The sequence below is a fragment of the Leucopleurus acutus genome, assembly GCF_964270905.1.
Source record: "Leucopleurus acutus genome assembly, chromosome: 14".
Classification (NCBI taxonomy): domain Eukaryota; kingdom Metazoa; phylum Chordata; class Mammalia; order Artiodactyla; family Delphinidae; genus Leucopleurus; species Leucopleurus acutus.
The window spans coordinates 772,365-791,242 of NC_139156.1; the positions used below are offsets into that span (position 1 = coordinate 772,365).

Below are 18,878 nucleotides of genomic sequence, written 5' to 3' on the forward strand. Positions count from 1 at the left end.
CCCCCCCGGACCTGGGCCCTGGGGCCTCTGTGCCTGGGGAGGGCAGGCGTCCGGGGCGGGGCCCCGTCAGGCCAGGAGCGCTCAGCAGAGACGGGCAGCGGAGCTGCTCTGGACGACGCGGGTGCTCATCACGCCATCTACCCTTTGCAGGCAAAGAAAGCGATGCCGGAGGACAGTGTGCGCAAGAAGCGGGCGCTGCTGGTGACCGCGGGCCTGGCCCTGGCCCCTGACACCTTCCAGATCGTGCTCGACAGTGAGAACGAGGCCAAAGGTGTGCAGGCTCTCTCAGCAGCACACACACGCCTGACCCACCCGCCCTCGACCTCCGCCCACACGGGCCTCAGGTGCTGGTGTGCAGCCTCCTGTCCCCACTCTGCGCGACAGAGCACCTCCCGTGGCGAGGGGGGAGGCTCACACAGCCTGGAGGCCCGAAGCCTGAGACCGAGGGGCTGGAGGGAGGGGCCGCCTGGGCCTGTCTCCGGGGCCCACACGGCTGGCTTGCCTCTGCACCCGTTTCTCTCTGTGTCCAATTTCCCCTTTTAAGGACACCCGTCGTAATTGATTAGGGCCCACCCTAATGGCCTCACTTTAACTTGATTTTTCCTGGTAAGACCCATCTCCAAACAAGGCCACATTCTGGAGTTCTGGGGGTCAGGGCTTCCTCGTATACTTTAGGGGGCACTGCCCCCATGCCACTGTCCCCCCCGAGGATGGGGGTCCTGGGCTTCTCTGCATTACCCCCAAGTATATCGAACCCTTGCAGATGGCAGATTAGCGCCCGGCTCTGGAGCACCCCGGCGCCCTTCCTCTCAGAGTCCCACCTGAGGTCGCCCAGGGCTCCCTTAATGTTGGCTCCCCCGGCAGCCTTCAGCCGGGCAGCCCCTGCCGTCTGCAGATAGGAGCCGCGGAGGGAGCCCACGGTGGCCAGTGTGGTGGATCTGGGATGTGGACTGGGGGATGGCTCTAGGATGTGACCCTTGGCCTCGGTGGGCCACGGACCTTGTGCTGTCTCTGTGGCCGCCGCACGTCACCAGGTCCTGTTGTCACCCCGTCCAGGGCGTGGCAGTGCCACCCCGTGCTTCCTTCTTGTCCTGCTGGCTGTGAGGGGCACGGGCCCAGTGGGCAGCCGCCCCGGACACGCTCGGGCTCTCTTGGTGCGTTTCACTCGGCGAGGGGCCGGGCAGGAGTACCTGGCCAGGCGGGGGCCTTCCGCGGGGTCCCCGCCAGTCGGCTCCTGAAGGTGGGGGGCCGTGGGGACAGAGGCCACCACTGTGCTGGGCGCAGGTGGAGGCTCTTGGGGCCGGCCTGGCGGGTGCAGAGGGGGTCGTTCTGTGCACCAGCTGCCCCTGGTGCCCGGCGCCCCTCCCCTACAAAGGCACAGCTAGTGGGACCTAATCTTCATGAAAAGGTCAAAAGACGCCTGGGAGGCGCCACCACACCCGTCCAGAGTCCTGCGCGCTGGGGTTGCGGGAACGTGCCCTGACCCGGGACCCGCCGCGTCACTGCCCCGTCCCGCTGTCCACCCTCAGTTTCCACCGGGGAAAAGCGGGGCCGCTTCACCTACCTGTACGCGAAGGCGCGGCACCACTCCCTCAGCGTGGATGAGGCCGCGGGGCACGTGCAGCGCCTGCAGGGCCGGAACGCCAAGGAGAGGTGAGTGGGCGGTGGCCGGGGGGCGTGCGGGGGCTCCTGGGTCGTCGCGGCGGGGGCACCGGACCGCTGCCCGCCCCCTCGCCTGGCCCCGGGCAGCACCCCCGCGGGTCTGCCCGTCGCCTCGCGTCCAGGCTGGGGCGTCTATTGGGCTCGTGGCAGGAGCCCTGCGCCGGTTCTCCCGAGCAGAGAGCTCATCGTGCACCTGTGCAGGGTACAGATCTGGGCCGAGCTGGCCAAGGTGGCCCGGAAGCAGGGCGTGTGGGATGTGTGCCGGACGGCCAGCCGCTTCTGCCTCGCGTATGACGTCGGCAAGGTGGAGCGGCAGGCGAGGCTCAGGCGAGGTAGGCCCCGGGGCCACGCCTGGGCGCCCGCACTGGCGGGATCTCCCCAGGCGACCTGGGGTTGCTGCGGGGCCCGCGGGGCTCAGCGAGGGGACCCAGGGCTGCAGGCGGGGGCCTGCGGGCAGAGCGTGGGCCTGGGCCTGCTCCCCCGTCAGCGCTGGGTCCGCACGAGTCCGGCCTGCAGGTCTCTGGAAGAGGTTGGTCTTGCGGACAGTGAGGATGGGGGGACCTGCAGGCAGTCCCAGGAGGCCCGGGGCCTGGGTGTTGGGGGCGGGGCCGGGGCGTCTCGAGGGGCAGAATAGCGCAAACAGAACCAAGAGCCCAGCTGTCAGGGAATCGGCGGGAGGCTGGCCGCGGCCACGCTGGCCGTGGGGACACCTCGCCACCCCGTGGGGCCCCTGCGCTTGGGAGGTTTCTGCCAGCCCCTCCTGGGCACAGTGCCACCTCGCAGAGACCCCGCCGCCGCACCCGGGGCTGCGCCGCGTTCCCTGAAAGGCTGTTCGGGTTCTGAGCATCCTGCCGCTCTGCTGTTTCCAGGGAAGAAGAAGAAGGGCGGGGACGGCGCGGAGCAGGACTCCTCGGGCCAGTCAGACGCCACCCTGCAGAGGCCGGTGTCCCCCAGCCTGCTGCGCGAGTTCGCGGAGGTGGGGTTCATCAACGCTGAGGTGCGTCCCTGCCCACAGCCCCTCGGCCCCCGTGTCACCTGCCTCTGCACGGACGTGGCCCTATACCCCAGCCCTGCTCCCGAAGGAGCCTGTCCTTTAGGGAAGTTTTCCCGGGTTCTTGGGAGATTTTCTGGGAGAAAGATATAAATCAGAATGTATCGTGAGGGGTGTAGATGTTAATTTTCCTTAGAAGTAATGTTTGAACTGTGAATCCACGGTGACGTAGGTACCGCAGGCTGATGGTTACTGGATTTGGGAGTGCCCTCTGCGTGGGGATAGCTTCAAAAGCACTTTGAACCCATTGTAAGGGAGGAGCGTGTGTCCTATCTCAGCCGCTCAGAGGCCGCTGAAGGCTGCTGGCGGCCACCCCCCTCAGCCCTGACCTGGGGTCGCTCCCGCGCCCTGCAGGGAGCATGCAGAGACCCCAGCGTCAGCCAGGCGGCTGGGCCGGGTCTAAGCTGGCACTGGCATCCCGCGCCTGCACGCGGTGCTGATTTTGGTGATACTTTGTAACTTCGGGATTCTTGGGGCCACTCGAGGTTGTTTATTTTGGGGGTCGATGGGGTAACCTGGCCAGAGCTCCCCGGCTCGTTCAGTGAGGGTTTGCTGAGCGCCTCCTGAGGGCCAGGCCATGCTGAGAGCTGGGGGCAGGTGACCGCGGAGCCAGGGATGGAGCCGGCATCACCCCCGGGAGGCAGGCAAGGCCACCTGCCCCCCGTCCTTGGTCCTGTCAGCCTGCAGGGCTTCCGTGCGCAGCCGTGGAGGGACGGGGACTGGGTTGCCGTGGACGCCTGTGGTGTGACAAGGGGACGTTTGTGTCCCTGGGGGCTCAGGCTGTGCTCTCGAAAGGAGCCGGGCTCTCTCTGAGATGCAGCGTGTACGGGTGAAGCAACGGCATGGGGTGGGGGAAGGGCTGCTGCAGGCAGGGAGGACCCAGGGGCTGGGAAGGCCCCGGGGGCATCGCGCTGGGCCTGTGCTCCCGGGACCTCTCCTCCACTCCACTCACTTCCTCTGCAGGCCACCGTCCACCTGCTGCGATCAGAGGGCGTGCAGCTAAATGACCGTCCCATGCCCCCCGAGGACCTGAGTCAGCACCCGGTGGGCTACATACCCGAGTCCCCAGAGGACAACGCCGAGTGGATCACGTACCGGTAGGGGAGCCGCGGGGGCGCGTCCTATGCACCTGGCACCGCTCATGTGTGGCCCGGGGGCACAGGCTGGGACGCGGGCCGCGCCCAGACATGTGAGGGAAGTGGCCGGCTGTCCAGCACGGCTCACTAGCTCACGCTGTGGTTAGTCTTCCTCGTTATTGGTGGAAACGAGATGTGAGGGAGTTGGTGTCTGCGGAGGGAAGCGGTAGTCGGGGCTGGCCATGGGAAACTGTCCCGGGAAGTATGTGCATGGAAAGAGGGTCCACAGAGAACCCCCAGAGACTTGCCCACGTGAGATGCCAAGTGCGGTTTAATCATGAAATCGAGGTGCTGTGGAAGCAACCACAGTTTTTAGCCATTGTTTCATCTAAAATTAAATATTTGAGAGGTGAACGCGGTGGTGAGTGAGAGTCCGCGTTGCGGTGTCGCAGGAGCCGAGGCTGTTGGCTGCTTCCCGCTGAATGCGGACAGGGGACACTCTCCTGTTTGTTGCACCCAGTGGACGGGCCCGCACACCCGCCTGCTGTGGAGGGGTTGGGGATGCCGCCGGACTCCCTCTGCCCACGAGAGGCACAGGGAGGAGGGCCCTGATTTTGCGCAGATGGGGTTTGTCCTGGTGTTTTAAGTCGCCTGTGAGAGCGCAGCCCGCGGCCTTTCCCAGGGGCCGCCGCCGCTCCCGTCTGGGCTGGGCTCCCCACGCCTGGGGGAGGGCCCAGGCCACACCTGACCACCGCTTTTGTACAGCCCACGAGCTAACAGTGGTTTTGATGGCTTTTAAGTTTGTGAAGTTAAATAGCGAGAAACACACAACAGAGACTCCATGCAGCTGTCGAAGCCCAGGGTACTAACTGTCTGGCCCTTTAGAGAAAGGGCTTGCCAGGCGCTGGTCTGAGGCCAGCAGGTCCCACGCGCCCATGTGGACGGAGGAGGGCAGCCTGCGTGTGATGGGCCGGGGAGACTGGGCACAGGCAGGTGCAGAGCTGGACTGGCGGCCTGCAAGCTTCGGCCAGGGGTCCGTCCTCGGCCAGGGAGGGGCAGGGCGAGGGGTGTCCAGCAGGGAGATGGGAGAGCCAGGCGGATGGGGTGGAGGTGGGAGGAGATGGGCAGGCTGGGTCCTTCAGCGGGAGTGGGGGGCAGCCCCCAGCAGGGCAACTTTCTGACCCCTGGCCTCTAGGGATGGCTTCACACTGGTGTCTTCCTGCCGCTTTGGGAAGGGTCTTAATCCCGGGGAGAGCCTGACGCACGCCTTCTGTAGGACCTGGATAGAGGGCCTGTCGCAGTACACCATGAACAGCTGGCTGCGCTCGGCCGACATTGGGCAGATGATACAGGAGGCGTGGCTCGTGCAGAACGCCGTGGTCTACGTCCTGAATCACAACCAGCACCTCATCACGGCCGGGCGCCAGAGGGAGCTCGTGGACGCCTTGCACCCCCTCCTGGGCATCGTCAAGGCCATGGGCCACAGCGGGTGGGTGAGGCTGCCGGTCGCTGTGTGCATCCTGGCTTCCCAGGAGGGCCCCATCCTGCCCCTGCCAGAGACCCTGGGATCGGGCCGGGAGCTGTGGGGTGGGACGTGCGGGGCCACCCTCACCTAGTGCGTAGCAGTGACACGGCCTCTGTGTACTGGCCGTGCACCCCGAGCAAGATACTCACCCTCTCTAAGCCTCAGGGCACCGTGTGGGGATCCATGAGGTGCTCAGACGCCCTCGGGCCCTTACACGGATTCCCAGCAGCACCACTGCCACGCAGCTTCCTGGCCTGTCACACTCTTGTTGCAAACAGTGCGATTCTGAGGGAGGTTGGCGAGGCCCAAGCCTCGTAGGAACAGGGGTGGAAACCGACCTTGGTCTGATTTGGGGCGGGTTGGAAATCAGTGTCCGGGAGTTTTCATATCCAGGTGGTGTGAACTCATGAGAGACCGATGTTTTCACTACCTGAAGTTGGAAGTGTGAAAGCGTCAAGTCAGGCCAGACCTTCACCTAATGAGGGTGACTGTGTGAAGCTCTCTTTGTGTTCTCTGCTGCTTGGGCATTTAGTCTAAACACTCAGCTTTAAAGTTTTCCACCAGATCCCGAAGCAGAAAGGCTTGAGTGAGTCAGGACGCAGCTACATGTGCACATGGGGATTTTTACACCGCGAATAGGACGGAGCAGCCATGGAGGACGGCCTGCCAGTGCCCTCACCTCTCCTCTGGGCGCGAGGCCCGGGCAGGGTCCCCAGGACCGTAGGGGTTGCGGGAGCACCTCTCTTTCTAGGCGGGTGTCCGTGTCTCTGTCGTAGACACAGCTCGGACCCCTTTTGATGGTTTTAAATGTTTTGGTGCTGAGACGTTTCAGGAAGAAGCAGGGAGGTTCTGGTCCAAGCCCGCTCCATCTGTCGCCCAGTGGAGGGCCTGCTGGACGGCCTGGCAGTGGGCACGGTGGCAAGGTGGGCCTTTCTGTCCAGGCCCCACAGGACTCCCTGAGGAGTCCAGCCCACACGGCACAGGTGTCTCCCAGGCGTGAAGGCCGCCTGGTGGAGGACGAGCCTTCACCGCAGGCAGTCCTGTCACCATGGCTTCCTCCCTGGGATGGCCTGGCCCGGACATGCTTCTCTTCCAGAGACTTGGCGCTGCTGGCGACGCTCTGCAGCACCCTGGCACGAGGCCTGATCATCGCCTGGATCCCAGCCCTGACGCCAGAGAAGTCTAGAAGACACACACGCTCAAACCCACTTCATACGCTGCTAGACCCTGAGGCCGCCTCTGAAGTCAGGACCGCAGTGGAGGTGCCGCGCCCGAGGGTGGGATCGGAGCCGGGGGAGTGGCAGACCCCGGGCAGTGCAGGCCTCAGTGGGAGAGCAGTTCAGGAAGGAAGCTGCAGGCATTCTCAGCTGCCCAGAAATGGGGCGTGGGGTGGGGGGACACGCTTTCTCTAAGAGCAAGGAAACAAACGAGAACACCTGGGTGTCAGTGGTGGGGACGTCCCTGCAAGTCCCAGAGCTCAGAAAAAGGTGGACATAAGGCCAGAAAAATAGGACCAGTGCCAGTTCAGAACAGGAAAGCCGCAACACCAAAGGAAAGATGCACAGGCCGGGGATACGGGTGGTTCCACGGTGACCGAGGGGGCTGTTTGTGCCCTGATTGCGTCTCCCGGGGACGTGGACTGTGTGGCGGTCTTCCCAGTCGAGGAGGAGGGATGTTGATGGGTGCTGACAAGCACGGATGACCCCTCACCCATTCCTAGTGAACGTGAGCGAAGGTGAGTTCCGTAGTGAGTCTGAGGGAGGCGCAGAGCCTGCGACTGCCCCAGGGGTGGCCGGGAGCGGCGCCTCCTTCCTGCTGAGGCTGTGCCTCAGCCCCAGGACTAGGGCGTGTTCGGGCCACCGTCCCTTCTGGACCCAGCGCCGGGTCTGCTTGTTTTTGCAGCTTTGGGTCTTGGCTCGGGTCCCCTGTTTGGATTCAGGTGTCACGAGCAAGGACACCTCTGTTTCAGGTCTGCGAGTTCGCCCTGAACCTGACCAACGGGACGGTGCCTGAGGAGGCAGTGCCCGTCAGCACCCGGCAGCAGCTCATCGCCACGTGGGTGAAGGCCAAGCAGCTGCTGTGGCAGCAGATCGGGCCGCGCCTGGGCACGGACGAGCAGGTGCCGGCCGGGGGGCGCCCCCGCTGAAGTCTTCCCCACCCGAGGGCGAGCAGCCTGGGGGACGGGGCGGCGGGGCTGCGGAAGGGGTGCTTCCCTTCAGGAGGGTCCGTCCTTGCCCAGGCCGACCCCCGAGAGATGGGGCGTGAGGCCTCCTCTGCCTGCCTGGCCGCTGGAACATCCCCTCGTTCCTCCAGCCGACTGGCCACGGTTCTAACCGTCCACCAAGAGCCACTGGGCCTCTGGGGGCTCTGTCCACCCTCGGTGACACCTTGCTGTGGCTTTATCTGGAGGTGCATCTAGGCCACTGGGGGACACCTCCCTGGCAGGGCCCCATGGGCCACCTGAGCTGTGAACGCAAGGCCGTCAGGGTGAGGATGCAGGGACCCAGAGGGGAGGGGGCAGGGCCAGCCCCACGGCTTCTCCTCCTGCAGACGTGGGCCGTGGATGGAGGCCAGTGGGAGGTTCCCTGGGGCCACAGCTGGAGCCAGAACACGTGGCTCAGGTGGGAAGTGAGGCTGGCAAGGCAGGGACCATCAGGGAGGGGCATCTGAGCCTGCCGGGAGTGAGCACCGGGTTGGAGCAGGACCAAGGGAGGGGCCTCCAGGCAGAGGGCCACCGCTGTGCCTGGCCACCTGCCCTCCACCTCTGGCCGGCTCAGCCAGCCTCCGGGCCACCTTGGGGGCTGCAGCGCCTACTCCTCTTTATTACGTGAAGAGGTAGCTCGGAGACAAACACTTACACAAACAGCTCCGATCGTTGCCGCAGAGCTGATGTTTCACAGGGTCACTTCCCGAGTAGCCCAGATTCTCCAGCCCCGGGGCTGACGGGCCCTCTGCACTTCCTTCCCACCAGAGTGCCAACGAGGGCATCAACTCGGTGACCGGAGTCCTCATTGCTCTGGAGATGCACTCCTGCAACGGGCTGGGCCTCATGGACTTCACGGTGCCCCCCTTCGCTCAGGTAGCTGTCGCTCCCTCACCCCACAGGTGTCACGTCCCCCCAGAAGTCACCTTCCTCCCCCTTGGCCCACGCAGGTGTCACTAGGCGCCTGGTAGGCATTCCAGGGGCTGTGCCCCGACAAGGCTCCCCAACTCGAGGTGCTTATTCGAATTGTGCTGTTGAGACAAGGAGCCCCAGGTGGCCAGCGGCCCTGCCGTGTTCTCTGCACAGCGCTCCCAACAGAGCCGAGGGTCCCCTCAGGGCCCCTGAGTCTGGTCTCCTGGCTCGTCAGAGGGCAGGGCTGCCCATGTGGCAGGAACGCAGTGTGGACACTGGGACATTTGTCCTCAACCCACCAGCCCCACCCAGGCTTGGCCGCAGTTGGCAGCTGGAGCCTCAGCCTTGCAGGTGACTCGGCCTAGGCCGGGTGACCACTGGACCCATCCATGTGATGTCAGCCGTGAGCTGGCAGCAGAGACGCCCCCCACCCACTCACAGACGCCCCTCTCCCCCGCCACCGGCAGCTGGTGAAGATGGCCTTGGAGTGCAGCTGGTCGGACCCCTTCGTGGAGCTGCAGACCCTGACGCGGCTGACCCACTTCACCTACGTGGCCCGGGACCACGAGGCCACCATGGCCTGCTCGCAGAAGGCCATCCAGACGGGCATCAAGCACCTGCAGGCCTTCAGTCCGTGAGTCGCCCCAGCGCCCGACCTGTGTCCCTGCGGCGCGGTGCGTCCTCTGAGCCCGCCAGGCGGGGCAGCCTCACCCGCTCGGCCCTGGAGCCGCCCCACCAGCCCCGCGCCGGCCGGGGCAACGCCTCAGCTGCGGCCCCTGGAGAGCCGTGTTCAGCAGGGTCCCGAGGCCCCACGAGCCCCGCCAGCTGCGGGCGTGACGGGGGCTCAGAGGCCGAAAGGGCCGCAAGGCTCGACCGGCGGCCGCTCCCACAGGCAGGCAGCTTTGTTGAGTTAGTTTTGAGCAGGCGACTTAGGAGGCCACGTAAATTCGGAAGTAACTGAAGGGTGATTTCAGTGAAATGAAAATAGCCCCCCTGCCACTGGCTCCTCTCTGCCCGAGCGCTGCTGGCGGCGGGCTCTCGAGGGCGCCCGGGATGGCCGCAGGCGCTCCAGGCCGCTTGCTCCTGTGCCCCCGGCCCCGTTCAGCTCGTCGGTAATCAGGGCTTCTGATCCTTCCGTCTTCCTAAACAGGAGGTTGTTTTAAAGTTGTTTCTGTTGTGAGTATTTCTGCTGTAAAGACTGTTTCCCTTGAGGCTCTTCTCTTTGCCTTACTTCTGAGTCTATTTCCTGAAAGACGGGATCCTGGCCCCCAGGCCAGGAAGATACCCATCGTGGCCGCACAGCCAAGCTGACCGCTCGAGGCCGGATCCAGGGAGGCCTGGCCTCCTGCCTCTGGGTGATGGGAGTGGAGGCCTGAGCCTCTTCCGGTCAGGATCCCGGGGCCAGCTGCGGGAGCGCGGCCGCCACGTCCCAGCAGCTGCTCTGGGGCCTGCGTGGGACACCCCCGTGGGTGTTTGGGGGCTGACAAGTGACCATGACCCGAGCTGTGGTCACCCGCCTCGCATGCAGCCAGGGCCACAGGCTGCTCCGAGCTCCCGTGGAGGCCCCACCCGCACCTCATCTGTCCCTGCAGCGGTTCCTGGGCAGGGGCTGCCGTGCCCGCACTGGGAGCAAGGAAACCAAGGCAGGCAGAGGCTGAGGCCCTGGCCAAGGCCACCCAGCAGGTGGAGGCGGAGCGGGGAGCCCCGGCAGCTGCTGGCGTGAAAACCAAGGCAGCTGAAGCAGAGGCTGGACGGAGCCCCCAGGCCAGCCCAGCATGTCTCACTGCGCCCACCCCCGCAAGGGGCTTTCCCTCGTGACTGCCTTTCCTCCAAAACGGAGGTGGCTTTTGCTCAACAATCCATCCTGAGAAGGACTTGGCTTCTGAAAGGCTTTCGAACGTCCTGCCCTGGCCTCACCGTGCAGCAGGTGGGGGCCGAGGGCTCCGTGACGGCCAGGGGGCCGCTGGCTCAGGTGCCCAGCCTACGGAGATGGAGAAGGCGCAGCGGTAGCGCACGGAACACCCGGCCCCCCGGCAGGACATCTGATAGCAGCCAGGGACTCGGGGTTATTCCCGGAAGCCTCTGGTCCTTAGCACAGGGGTCCCCACCAGACACTGGTCTCCACCAACAACTGTAAAGCTGTGCTCGTCAGCAGACGAGCCCTTCCGAGCTCCGCACAGCATCTTATACACACTCTCCAGTGTGAACCGAGGTTCCTCAGACTTTTGAGAGGCCCTCAGCTCTGAAGAGAAGACCAACGAGAAGAAATAGGGAAAATTACTCTGGAAGAAACTGTCAGCTTTTATAATATAATATGTCCAGTTATCTCACCAGGAGAGGCGGGTTCATTCAGGAATAGCAGAGGAATTGCAATTAGGGAAATGCAAACTTCGGTGGACCACAGGAAATGTGGAAAACAAGGAGGGGGATCTTGCTTTTCTAGGAAAAAGGGGGAGTCAGGGGGGGCTGTGATGGCCAGAGTCCACTGGGGGAGTTGGGGGTCCAAAGTACCGAGGCTTCCTGTTGGCTGTCTGTGCCGGACTCTGATCGGCCGGGCTGTTGGGGGTGGAGGGAAGGTTCCTTCCTCCTGCTGCACAGTGAGTAGAGGCCCCTTCCTGTCTGAGATGTAGGTGAGGCCCCTTCCTGTTTGGGGTAATTGCGGTGCGTGGCGGACGTGGGACCTCCCTGACAGGCCTGGCCTGACTCTAGCTGTAGCTGAGGTTTCTGTAATTCATTCCACAGAACAGATTACATGATGATCAGAAGAAGTATTAAAAAAATAATAATAATAACGTCCAAGGTATTTGAGAAGATGCAGCATTTAGAAGTTAAAATGTGTTATGGAGAAGGAACGAGGAATAAAAGGAAAAGGACCAAAGAGCTCTTCAAAATTAAAAAGGTAATTTCTGAAGTTGAAAATAAGGTCAGTGAAGGGCTAGAAGATAAAGTGTGAGGAAACCGTGCAGGAAATATATGAAGAAGGACAGAAGGAAATGTGACAGAAAAGCCAGAAGAAACAGTAGGAGGTCCTAAACCCAGCTATTGGAATTCCAGAAAGAGGGGAGAAAGCGTTCTTAAGAAAGGGGTGAAAAGCAGGAGCTTCCCTGAGCAGAGGACACCGTCTCATGACTGACCCTCCCACTAAATGACCGGCGAGAAGAATGAAGAGATACTCACATCCAGATACGTCATGGGGTCATCAGGTCACGGTAGATACGGAGACTATCCTACAGCGTTTAGAAGAAAAGAAAAAGAAGAAGGAAATAGAAACGCATCAGTCTTCTCAGAAACCATCACTAGCAGCTAAAAGAAAGTGGAACGTTCTAAGTGGAAGTAGTTTTCAACATGTAATTCTAACTCACCCAAACTTTCAAGTATCCTGGTAAAGAAAGCTACTTTTAAACAGATGAGGACCTAGAAAATGTATTTGTCACACACCTGTTTTTAGAAAGTTAATTGAGGATACACTCCAGAAAAACAAGGGAGTAACCCAGAAAAGAGAAAGATGTTGGATGCTGGAAATGGAGATGCAGTCCAGAAAAGGTGCCCAGCTGCACTGCTTGCTGAGAGCCTCCTCGGCAAGGATGTAGGGGAGGGCCCTGGGGGTGCGGGCAGGGCCAGAGGAGGGCCCAGTGTGGTGGAGAGTTTACAGGTGTTGTGGTAAAGGAGGGAGGGAGAAAAGCCAGTTGGAAATGCCAGGAGGTAACAAAGGTAATAGCTTGCCTCTTCAGTGAAAAACACAGACATTATCTTGGTGTTTATTGATATTCCAGTGTTAGGATTAGCATTTTGACAAAGAAGGCTTATTTGTGGTTACCCAGTAAAATATCAATGTTACAATTTTGACAGTACGAAAGTAAAGTAAAAGCACAGATAACATACTTTAGCAGCGGGAAGGGGGACGAGGACAGGTGGCGTGAGACCCTCATCTGAGAAGCTGAATATTCTGAGGTACAAAGATAATAAGGGAATTAAAAGTAATGCTGGGACCAGCTATATTCATAAGTTGGGAAAAGGGACTTCTGTAGGTAATGTTTAAAATTCATAAACATTGGGAAATGTTGGGAAATCATTTTAGAAGGAATGGGAAATCATTGGGAAATGATTTTGGGAAATCAAGATAGAAGCCAGTTTTTTGGAGGAAAGCGTATACCTGCTAGAAGATAGAGCTGAAGACCTAGGAGTCATTCCCTCTTGGGAATAGGACTGGGGGCTGGGTAGGGGAGTAGTTCTCAACCATGTGGTAGGTACCACTTTGATAAAAATTAGAAGGTTAATTCTAAAAGAAAGAAAAAGACTACATTCATAAAGAAAGAGTCGGTGTGTGAGGGCTGCTGCCTCGTCTTCTTATAGCGGAGTTAAGGCTGATTTCACTACTCGTTGCCGGCACCGCAGAGCTTGTCAGGGGACGGGGTGGCAGGGTGCCTGCTGCGGTGATGGGTGTGTGCCCCAGCTTCGCCGTTCTTTCCTCAGTGACCCTTAAATTAACTTTTATTTTAAAACAGCAATTCTTATAATAAAATAGGCTAAAAATATAAATGTTTACATATGGTAATAGGGAAAGGGGAGGTCGCGCAAGGCTATGTAAAAGTTTGGTTTTCACCTCAAGACCTTAGAGAACTCATCTGTAGACTGTTGCTGTCCTCTAGTGGTGCTCGGTGTCACTACTCTCAGTGGGGTCACCCCTACCCGGGCTTGACTGTGGACCTGACCCCTTTTTCACCACACTGAGGGCCAGCTGTGTCTAGGCCTGGAGCTGGGTGCTGGGAGGCTGGACAGGCAGAGGTGGGCGGCCCTTGGCTCTCTAGGGGATGCCGACTGCACGGTGGTCTTGCTGGCCCCTCAGAGCCCTGGACCCGGTCCCCAGTCAGCAGGATCCGCGGTCAACTTCAGCACGTGGCATGTACCGCAGGTGATGCACCTTTTTTCAAAACAATTATACATATTTCAAATTTTTATGCTCATTTTTTCTATTTTGCAAGTTATGTAAAGAAACTCAGTGTGGAATTGGTCACAGTAATTTTTATGATAGCATTTCACAGTAATAGTGAAAATAGTTTTCAGATCTTGGTGAAAAATAGTGCAGTTACTAATCAATTAGTATTCTCACCTCTGAGTGTGTAATTACCAGAATCAGGTTCATATTTATACTATTAATGTAAAGGAATATATATTAATAGGAATTTCATGTAGATCCCTAAAACAGACCAACAGAGATTACCTTTCTACTTTGTTTAGCACTTTTATTTGACATAATCATCATCACTGTTCGGTTTTTATGTGAACTTAAAAGTCACTTTTTCTACCAGTTCTGGCCATGACACACAGTGGATCTCATACTCTTGTGCTGTTTTAAAAAACTGTAAAACTTGACAAAATACATGAAACAACTGCTTCCAGACATTGGCCAACAGATGGCCCAAGGCCACGCTTCTTGCAAGAAGAGGCCATCAGAAGTGAGCCCCACGTGCACCCTCGCGCTCTGCCTGGGGGCGCGGGGCGCTGCCCAAACTGCAGCTCCGGGAGCTGGAGCCCAGACCGAAGAAATGCTCTCGGGAGGCAGAGACCAAACCCTGGGGCTGCTGGGGCCTCTGGACTCCACAGAATGCAAGACGAGCGAGGAGGTTCCTGGACAGAGAAGGCCAGATCCCGCAGGCCTGGCAGGAAGCAGGTGACAGAGATGCCAGAGGCCCCGTGCTGACCCAGGAGAGTCAGGGAGCCCTTGCTGAACCGCCGGGGCATTCAGGAAGACCACGCCTTAGGGGCTGGGCTCTAAGGGCCACGCGAGTCTTGCCCTAAGACGCCTAGTCCAGATCTCAGTAGGATAAGGGTGAGCCACAGGTGAATCCACTGCCTGCCAGAATGAAACCCCACCTTCCTTGAAAGGAAGGCAACATAATCCACACTCTCAGCAAGACAGCCCTCCATCCTGCCCCCTGCCCCCCGCCCGCCGCCCAGCGTAACAGCAAACATCACCAGGCATGTGGAAAAACAAGAAACTGTGGCCCATCCCAGGAGAAAAAGCAGTCGGCCGACTCAGACATGACACAGATGTTGGAATTAGCAGACGATGGATTTAAAACAGTTATTGTAAATACAAGAAAGGAAAGAAAGGATTTTAATGGGCAAATTGCAGGTGGTGAATTCCAACAAAGAAATGGAAACTCTAATTAAAGAACTAAGTGGAAATTCTAGAAATGACAAGTACAATCTCTGACATGGAAATATCAGTGGGAGAGCTTGACATTTGAACACTGGAGAAGTGATCAGTAACTCTGAACACAGGTCAGCACACTATGGAAACTGAAGCACAGGGTGAAAGTCCTGAAAAACGGAGGAGCAGTGCCTTGGGGACCAGTGGGCTAGAGCCCATGGGCCAGCACAAGTGCAGGTGTGGTCTCAGAAGGACAGAGACCAGAGGGCGAGGTGGGAATACGTATATTCGAAAATGTAATAGTTGAAATTGTTTCAAATTGAATTAACAGTATCAACCCAGAGATCCAGGATTTTCAATGAACTCCAAGCAGGATATACACGAGGGAAACCACACCTATTTTTATTGTAGGCAAATCGCTGGAGACCAAGGTGACAAGAAAACCCTGGAAGGAAGGTGGAAGGGGAAAAGGATGCATTGCACACAGGGAAACAGGGATGAGAGGCGAGTTCTCAACAGGAACAATGTAAACCATCTTAAGTGGTAAAAAAGAAAAAACCCTGTCGATCTAGAATTCTGTATACACCAAAAATAGCCTTTGAAGAATGAAGGCAAAATCAAGCCATTTTAGATTAATTAAAACTAAGAGAGTCCATTCCCAGAAGACCCACAGAACAAGAAATGCTAAAGGAGGTTCTTCAGCCTGAAGGAAGATGGCGCCAGAAGGCAGCTCAGTTCAGGAAGTAGTGAAGAACGCCCCAGGTGGTGACTGTGTGGCTGAACATAAAAGGTTTTCCCCCCTTCGGTTCTTGAATTCTTTAAAAGACATACGCCTGTTTCAAACAAAAATACATTGCATTGTGGGATTATTAACAAATGTGGAAATAAAATGTATGACAGTGGTAACACAAAGGACGGGAATGGGAGAGAGAGGGGTATATCGAGAGTTCTTACACCGTCTGTGAAGTGGTATAATATTAATTCACCACAGACTGTGATTAGTTAGGAATGTATGTTGCAGTCTCTGGAGCAAGTACTACAGAAACAATAAAAGAATTATACCTAGACCTCCAATGGAGAAGATAAAACTGAACACTAAAAATATTCAATTAATCCAAAGGAGGGGAGGAAAGAAAGGACGGACGTATGGGACAGAAGGAAAGCGAACAGCAAAATGGAAGGTCTAACCCAAAACCACACCAACAGACCCGTTAAATGTAAAGGGACCAACACTCCAGTTGAAGTGCAGAGTTTAGCCCACTGGACCCAAAAAGCAAGACCCAACTCGAAGCCATTTTCAAGAGACACTCTTCAAATACAAAGACACAGGTGAAAAGTAAAAGGAGGGGGACAGGTGGCCTCTGCGGCAGCAGCTGCAAGAACGCCGTGGGGCTGGAGTAAAGCTCCCAGGATGTGCGATCAGAGGTAGAGAGGCGTTTCACAAAGATAAAGGGGTTCAATCAGCAAGAACACATAAGAATCTTAAACGTGTATACACTTAACAGCAGAGCTTCAAAATTCAAGAAGCAGAAAGTTAGATACAGCCACAATTACAGCTGCAGATCTCGACATTGCTCTCTCAGTGGCTGATAGAACAGAGTAAGCCGTAAGCATACAGGTGGTCGCCATCAGCAGATCACCCAGTTGTCACTGACAGACTCTCCCCAAGGACCACGTCCTAAAGATCCAGGTCTCCAGGACAGCAACGCCAGGGCCCAGCGGGGCCAGGCTCTCCTCCACCTCCTGCTGGGTTGGCACGCCCATCCTGGGGGACGGGGCCAGCCTCCGATTCACCCCTAGAGCATGAGCTTGGCCGTGCCCTGCAGATCCTTGTAGGCGGAGGGACAGCCTCTTTCTCCCCTAGACTCCTGACGGGCAGGGTGGCGGAGCAGCTGGCTCCTGCAGGCGGGTACCTGCCTTTGGGGCCTCCCAGGCCATGGCGGGGAGGTCTACCCAGAAACCAGTGCTTTTCTCCTAGAGTAAGCCTGGTGCCCCCTGAGCCGAGTTGCAGGGACGTGCGTGTGGTTGTTACGTGCACAAGCCACGGCTTGGCTGAGAGAAGAGAGCTCGCGGCACCCTTGACGTTGCTGAGTCTAAATTGTACGTTCTGAGCTCTCAGCGCAGAGCCTAGGCCCCCTGAACAAGACGTGCTCTGGGGCACGGGGAACGGGGCCCCATCGCTCCGGCAGGGCCCGGCCTCACTTGGGGTGGGCGCCTTGTTCTGCTGCTGCTGCCGCACAGGACACCCTACGTATTAGTCATTCAAACATCAGCTTATGATTCTGTCTCATGGTTCTGCGGGTTGACTGGACTCAGCCAGTTAGTTCTGGCTTGGGGACCTTCATGACGTTACTCTGGACTCCCCAGGGCTCTCTCCAGGGGCCGGGGTGGGGTGTCCCCAGGGCTCTCCCCTCTCGGCGGCACCTCCCTCCCCTAGGAGCCTCCTGGGAGCCGTGGCGCTTGTCTGTCTGCAGGGTGGAGGCTGAGTTGGTGGCGGAGATGCTGAGCACCGCAGCCTGCATCCAGGGCAGGAGCATCATGGATAACCTCAAGGGCTGGAAGCAGCTGCGCCTGACGGCCGCCAATGCCTTCGTAGAGAGTGCGAGGTGGGCTGCGGCCCCTGGTGGCCAGGGTCGTCGTGTGCGTGGCGCGTCTGGGGTGCGTGTTTTGGGTGGGGACGATGGTGCCTGCGGGGCGTGGTGCTCGCTGGGGACTGTCCCCGAGGCCGGCCCCTCCCCCAGTGGCCCTGTGACCAGGGTCATCGCCTGCCCCATGCGGTGACACCCACCTCACCCCCGGGTGTTCCCGGCAGCCCTGAGCGTCTGAGCCAGGACGGGCCCGAGGAACGGGGAGCCGGAGCTCGTGAGCGGGTCACGGCGGGGCTGCCCTGAGCAGAGCCCGTCCTGGTCCTGCAGAGATGTCTTGGGGCCCCACCCCTCCCCTCGGCGCCTATACCTGTCCAGGTCAGACCTTCCCTTCCAGGTTTGGGGGCATCGCGGGGAGCAGCGCCCTGGTGATGCAGGCCGCCCGACACTTCTGGAACACCTGGCTGCCGCTGCTGTCCTCTGCGGTCAACAGGAAGAAGTGCAAGAGCGCCGCTCAGGAGGTCATCAGCGTCATCAACAAGACGGAGGCCAGAAAGCAGGTGTGCCCTGGGCCGCCTCTCGCGTCCTTCCTCCAGCACGGTGGGCGAGGCTCCCGAGGAAAGACGGGCCCCGTGGAAGCACTTAGGCAATGAACACGACGGCTGCATGGGGGACAGGGGACGCTGACACCCGTGAGATCCCAGCGGGGCAGGCGGGGCGGCTCCTGGCTGCGCTCAGGGCTCAGCTCTGTCCTCCCCCATCCCTGAGGGAACCCTAACTCAGACCTAGAAAGCGCCAGTAGGAAAGGGGAGAGGAGGGAGGGTGGGGGCGCAGACCCACTCAGGGCCCAGGGAGGTTTTGCCTGACAGTGGACAGGCATCTGGTGGGCCTCGGGGAGTGAGGCCTCCTTCCCCCTCCGCCGTCACCCAGGAGTGCAGTAGGTCGCGGCCCGGGGACCTCCCTTGATCTGAAAGAGAAGGCGTCAGTCTGTCACCTTTGAGTATCACGCTAGCTGTGAGTTTTTCATAACGTTACTGTGTTGAGGAATTTTCCCACCACTCCTAGTTTTCTGAGAGATTTTGTGATGAAACGTTTTTGGATTTTGTCACATGCCTTTTCCCCATCAGTTGAGCTGATCGTGTGGTTTTCTCCTCTGTCCTATTAAGGCGATGGGTTACACTCCTTAGGTTGGACCAGCCTTGTGTTCCTGGGACAAATCTCCCTTGGTCGTGGTGAATAATATGTTTACTGTGTTGTTGGATTTGATCTGCAATTCAGCAACTTACTCTGTTGAGAATTTTTGCATCTATATTCATAAAGGGTATTCGTCTATAATTTTCTTTTCTTGTGATGTCTTTATCTGGACCCCCTATCAAAGTAATGCTAGTCTCATAGAATGAGTTAGGAAATGTTCCTTCCTCTTCAATTTTTTGAAGAGTTGAGAAGGATAAGTGTTATTCTTTTTGTTAATGTTTGGTAGAATTCACCTGGGAAGGCAGCTGGTCCAGGAATTTTCTTAACTGGAAGGTTTCTGATTACTGATTCAGTCTTTACTGTTAGAAGTTTGTTGCCATTTTTTATTTCTTCTCGGGTCAGCTTAGGCAATTTGAGTGTTTCGAGGGATTTTTCCGTTCCTTGTAGGCGATCTCATTTGTTGGAAGACAGTTGCTAGTAGGGTTCTATTATAGTTCTTGCTATCATTGTAGGGTT

The 18,878-nt window shown here is 58.4% G+C and overlaps 1 protein-coding gene across 1 annotated transcript in view; it reads left to right on the forward strand.

The window, feature by feature from the left end:
• Positions 1–18,878, forward strand: part of CFAP46 (cilia and flagella associated protein 46) — a gene marked incomplete at both ends in the record, with an annotated part of 88,738 nt that overhangs the window by 21,806 nt on the left and 48,054 nt on the right. Inside the window, 12 exons of the mRNA XM_082855190.1 lie at positions 151–271; positions 1,530–1,653; positions 1,864–1,994; positions 2,532–2,659; positions 3,677–3,810; positions 5,066–5,278; positions 6,411–6,576; positions 7,284–7,433; positions 8,286–8,393; positions 8,897–9,063; positions 17,058–17,189; positions 17,566–17,728. Coding sequence (XP_082711316.1) covers positions 151–271; positions 1,530–1,653; positions 1,864–1,994; positions 2,532–2,659; positions 3,677–3,810; positions 5,066–5,278; positions 6,411–6,576; positions 7,284–7,433; positions 8,286–8,393; positions 8,897–9,063; positions 17,058–17,189; positions 17,566–17,728 — 1,737 coding nt within the window. The remainder of the gene's footprint in view (positions 1–150; positions 272–1,529; positions 1,654–1,863; positions 1,995–2,531; positions 2,660–3,676; positions 3,811–5,065; positions 5,279–6,410; positions 6,577–7,283; positions 7,434–8,285; positions 8,394–8,896; positions 9,064–17,057; positions 17,190–17,565; positions 17,729–18,878) is intronic.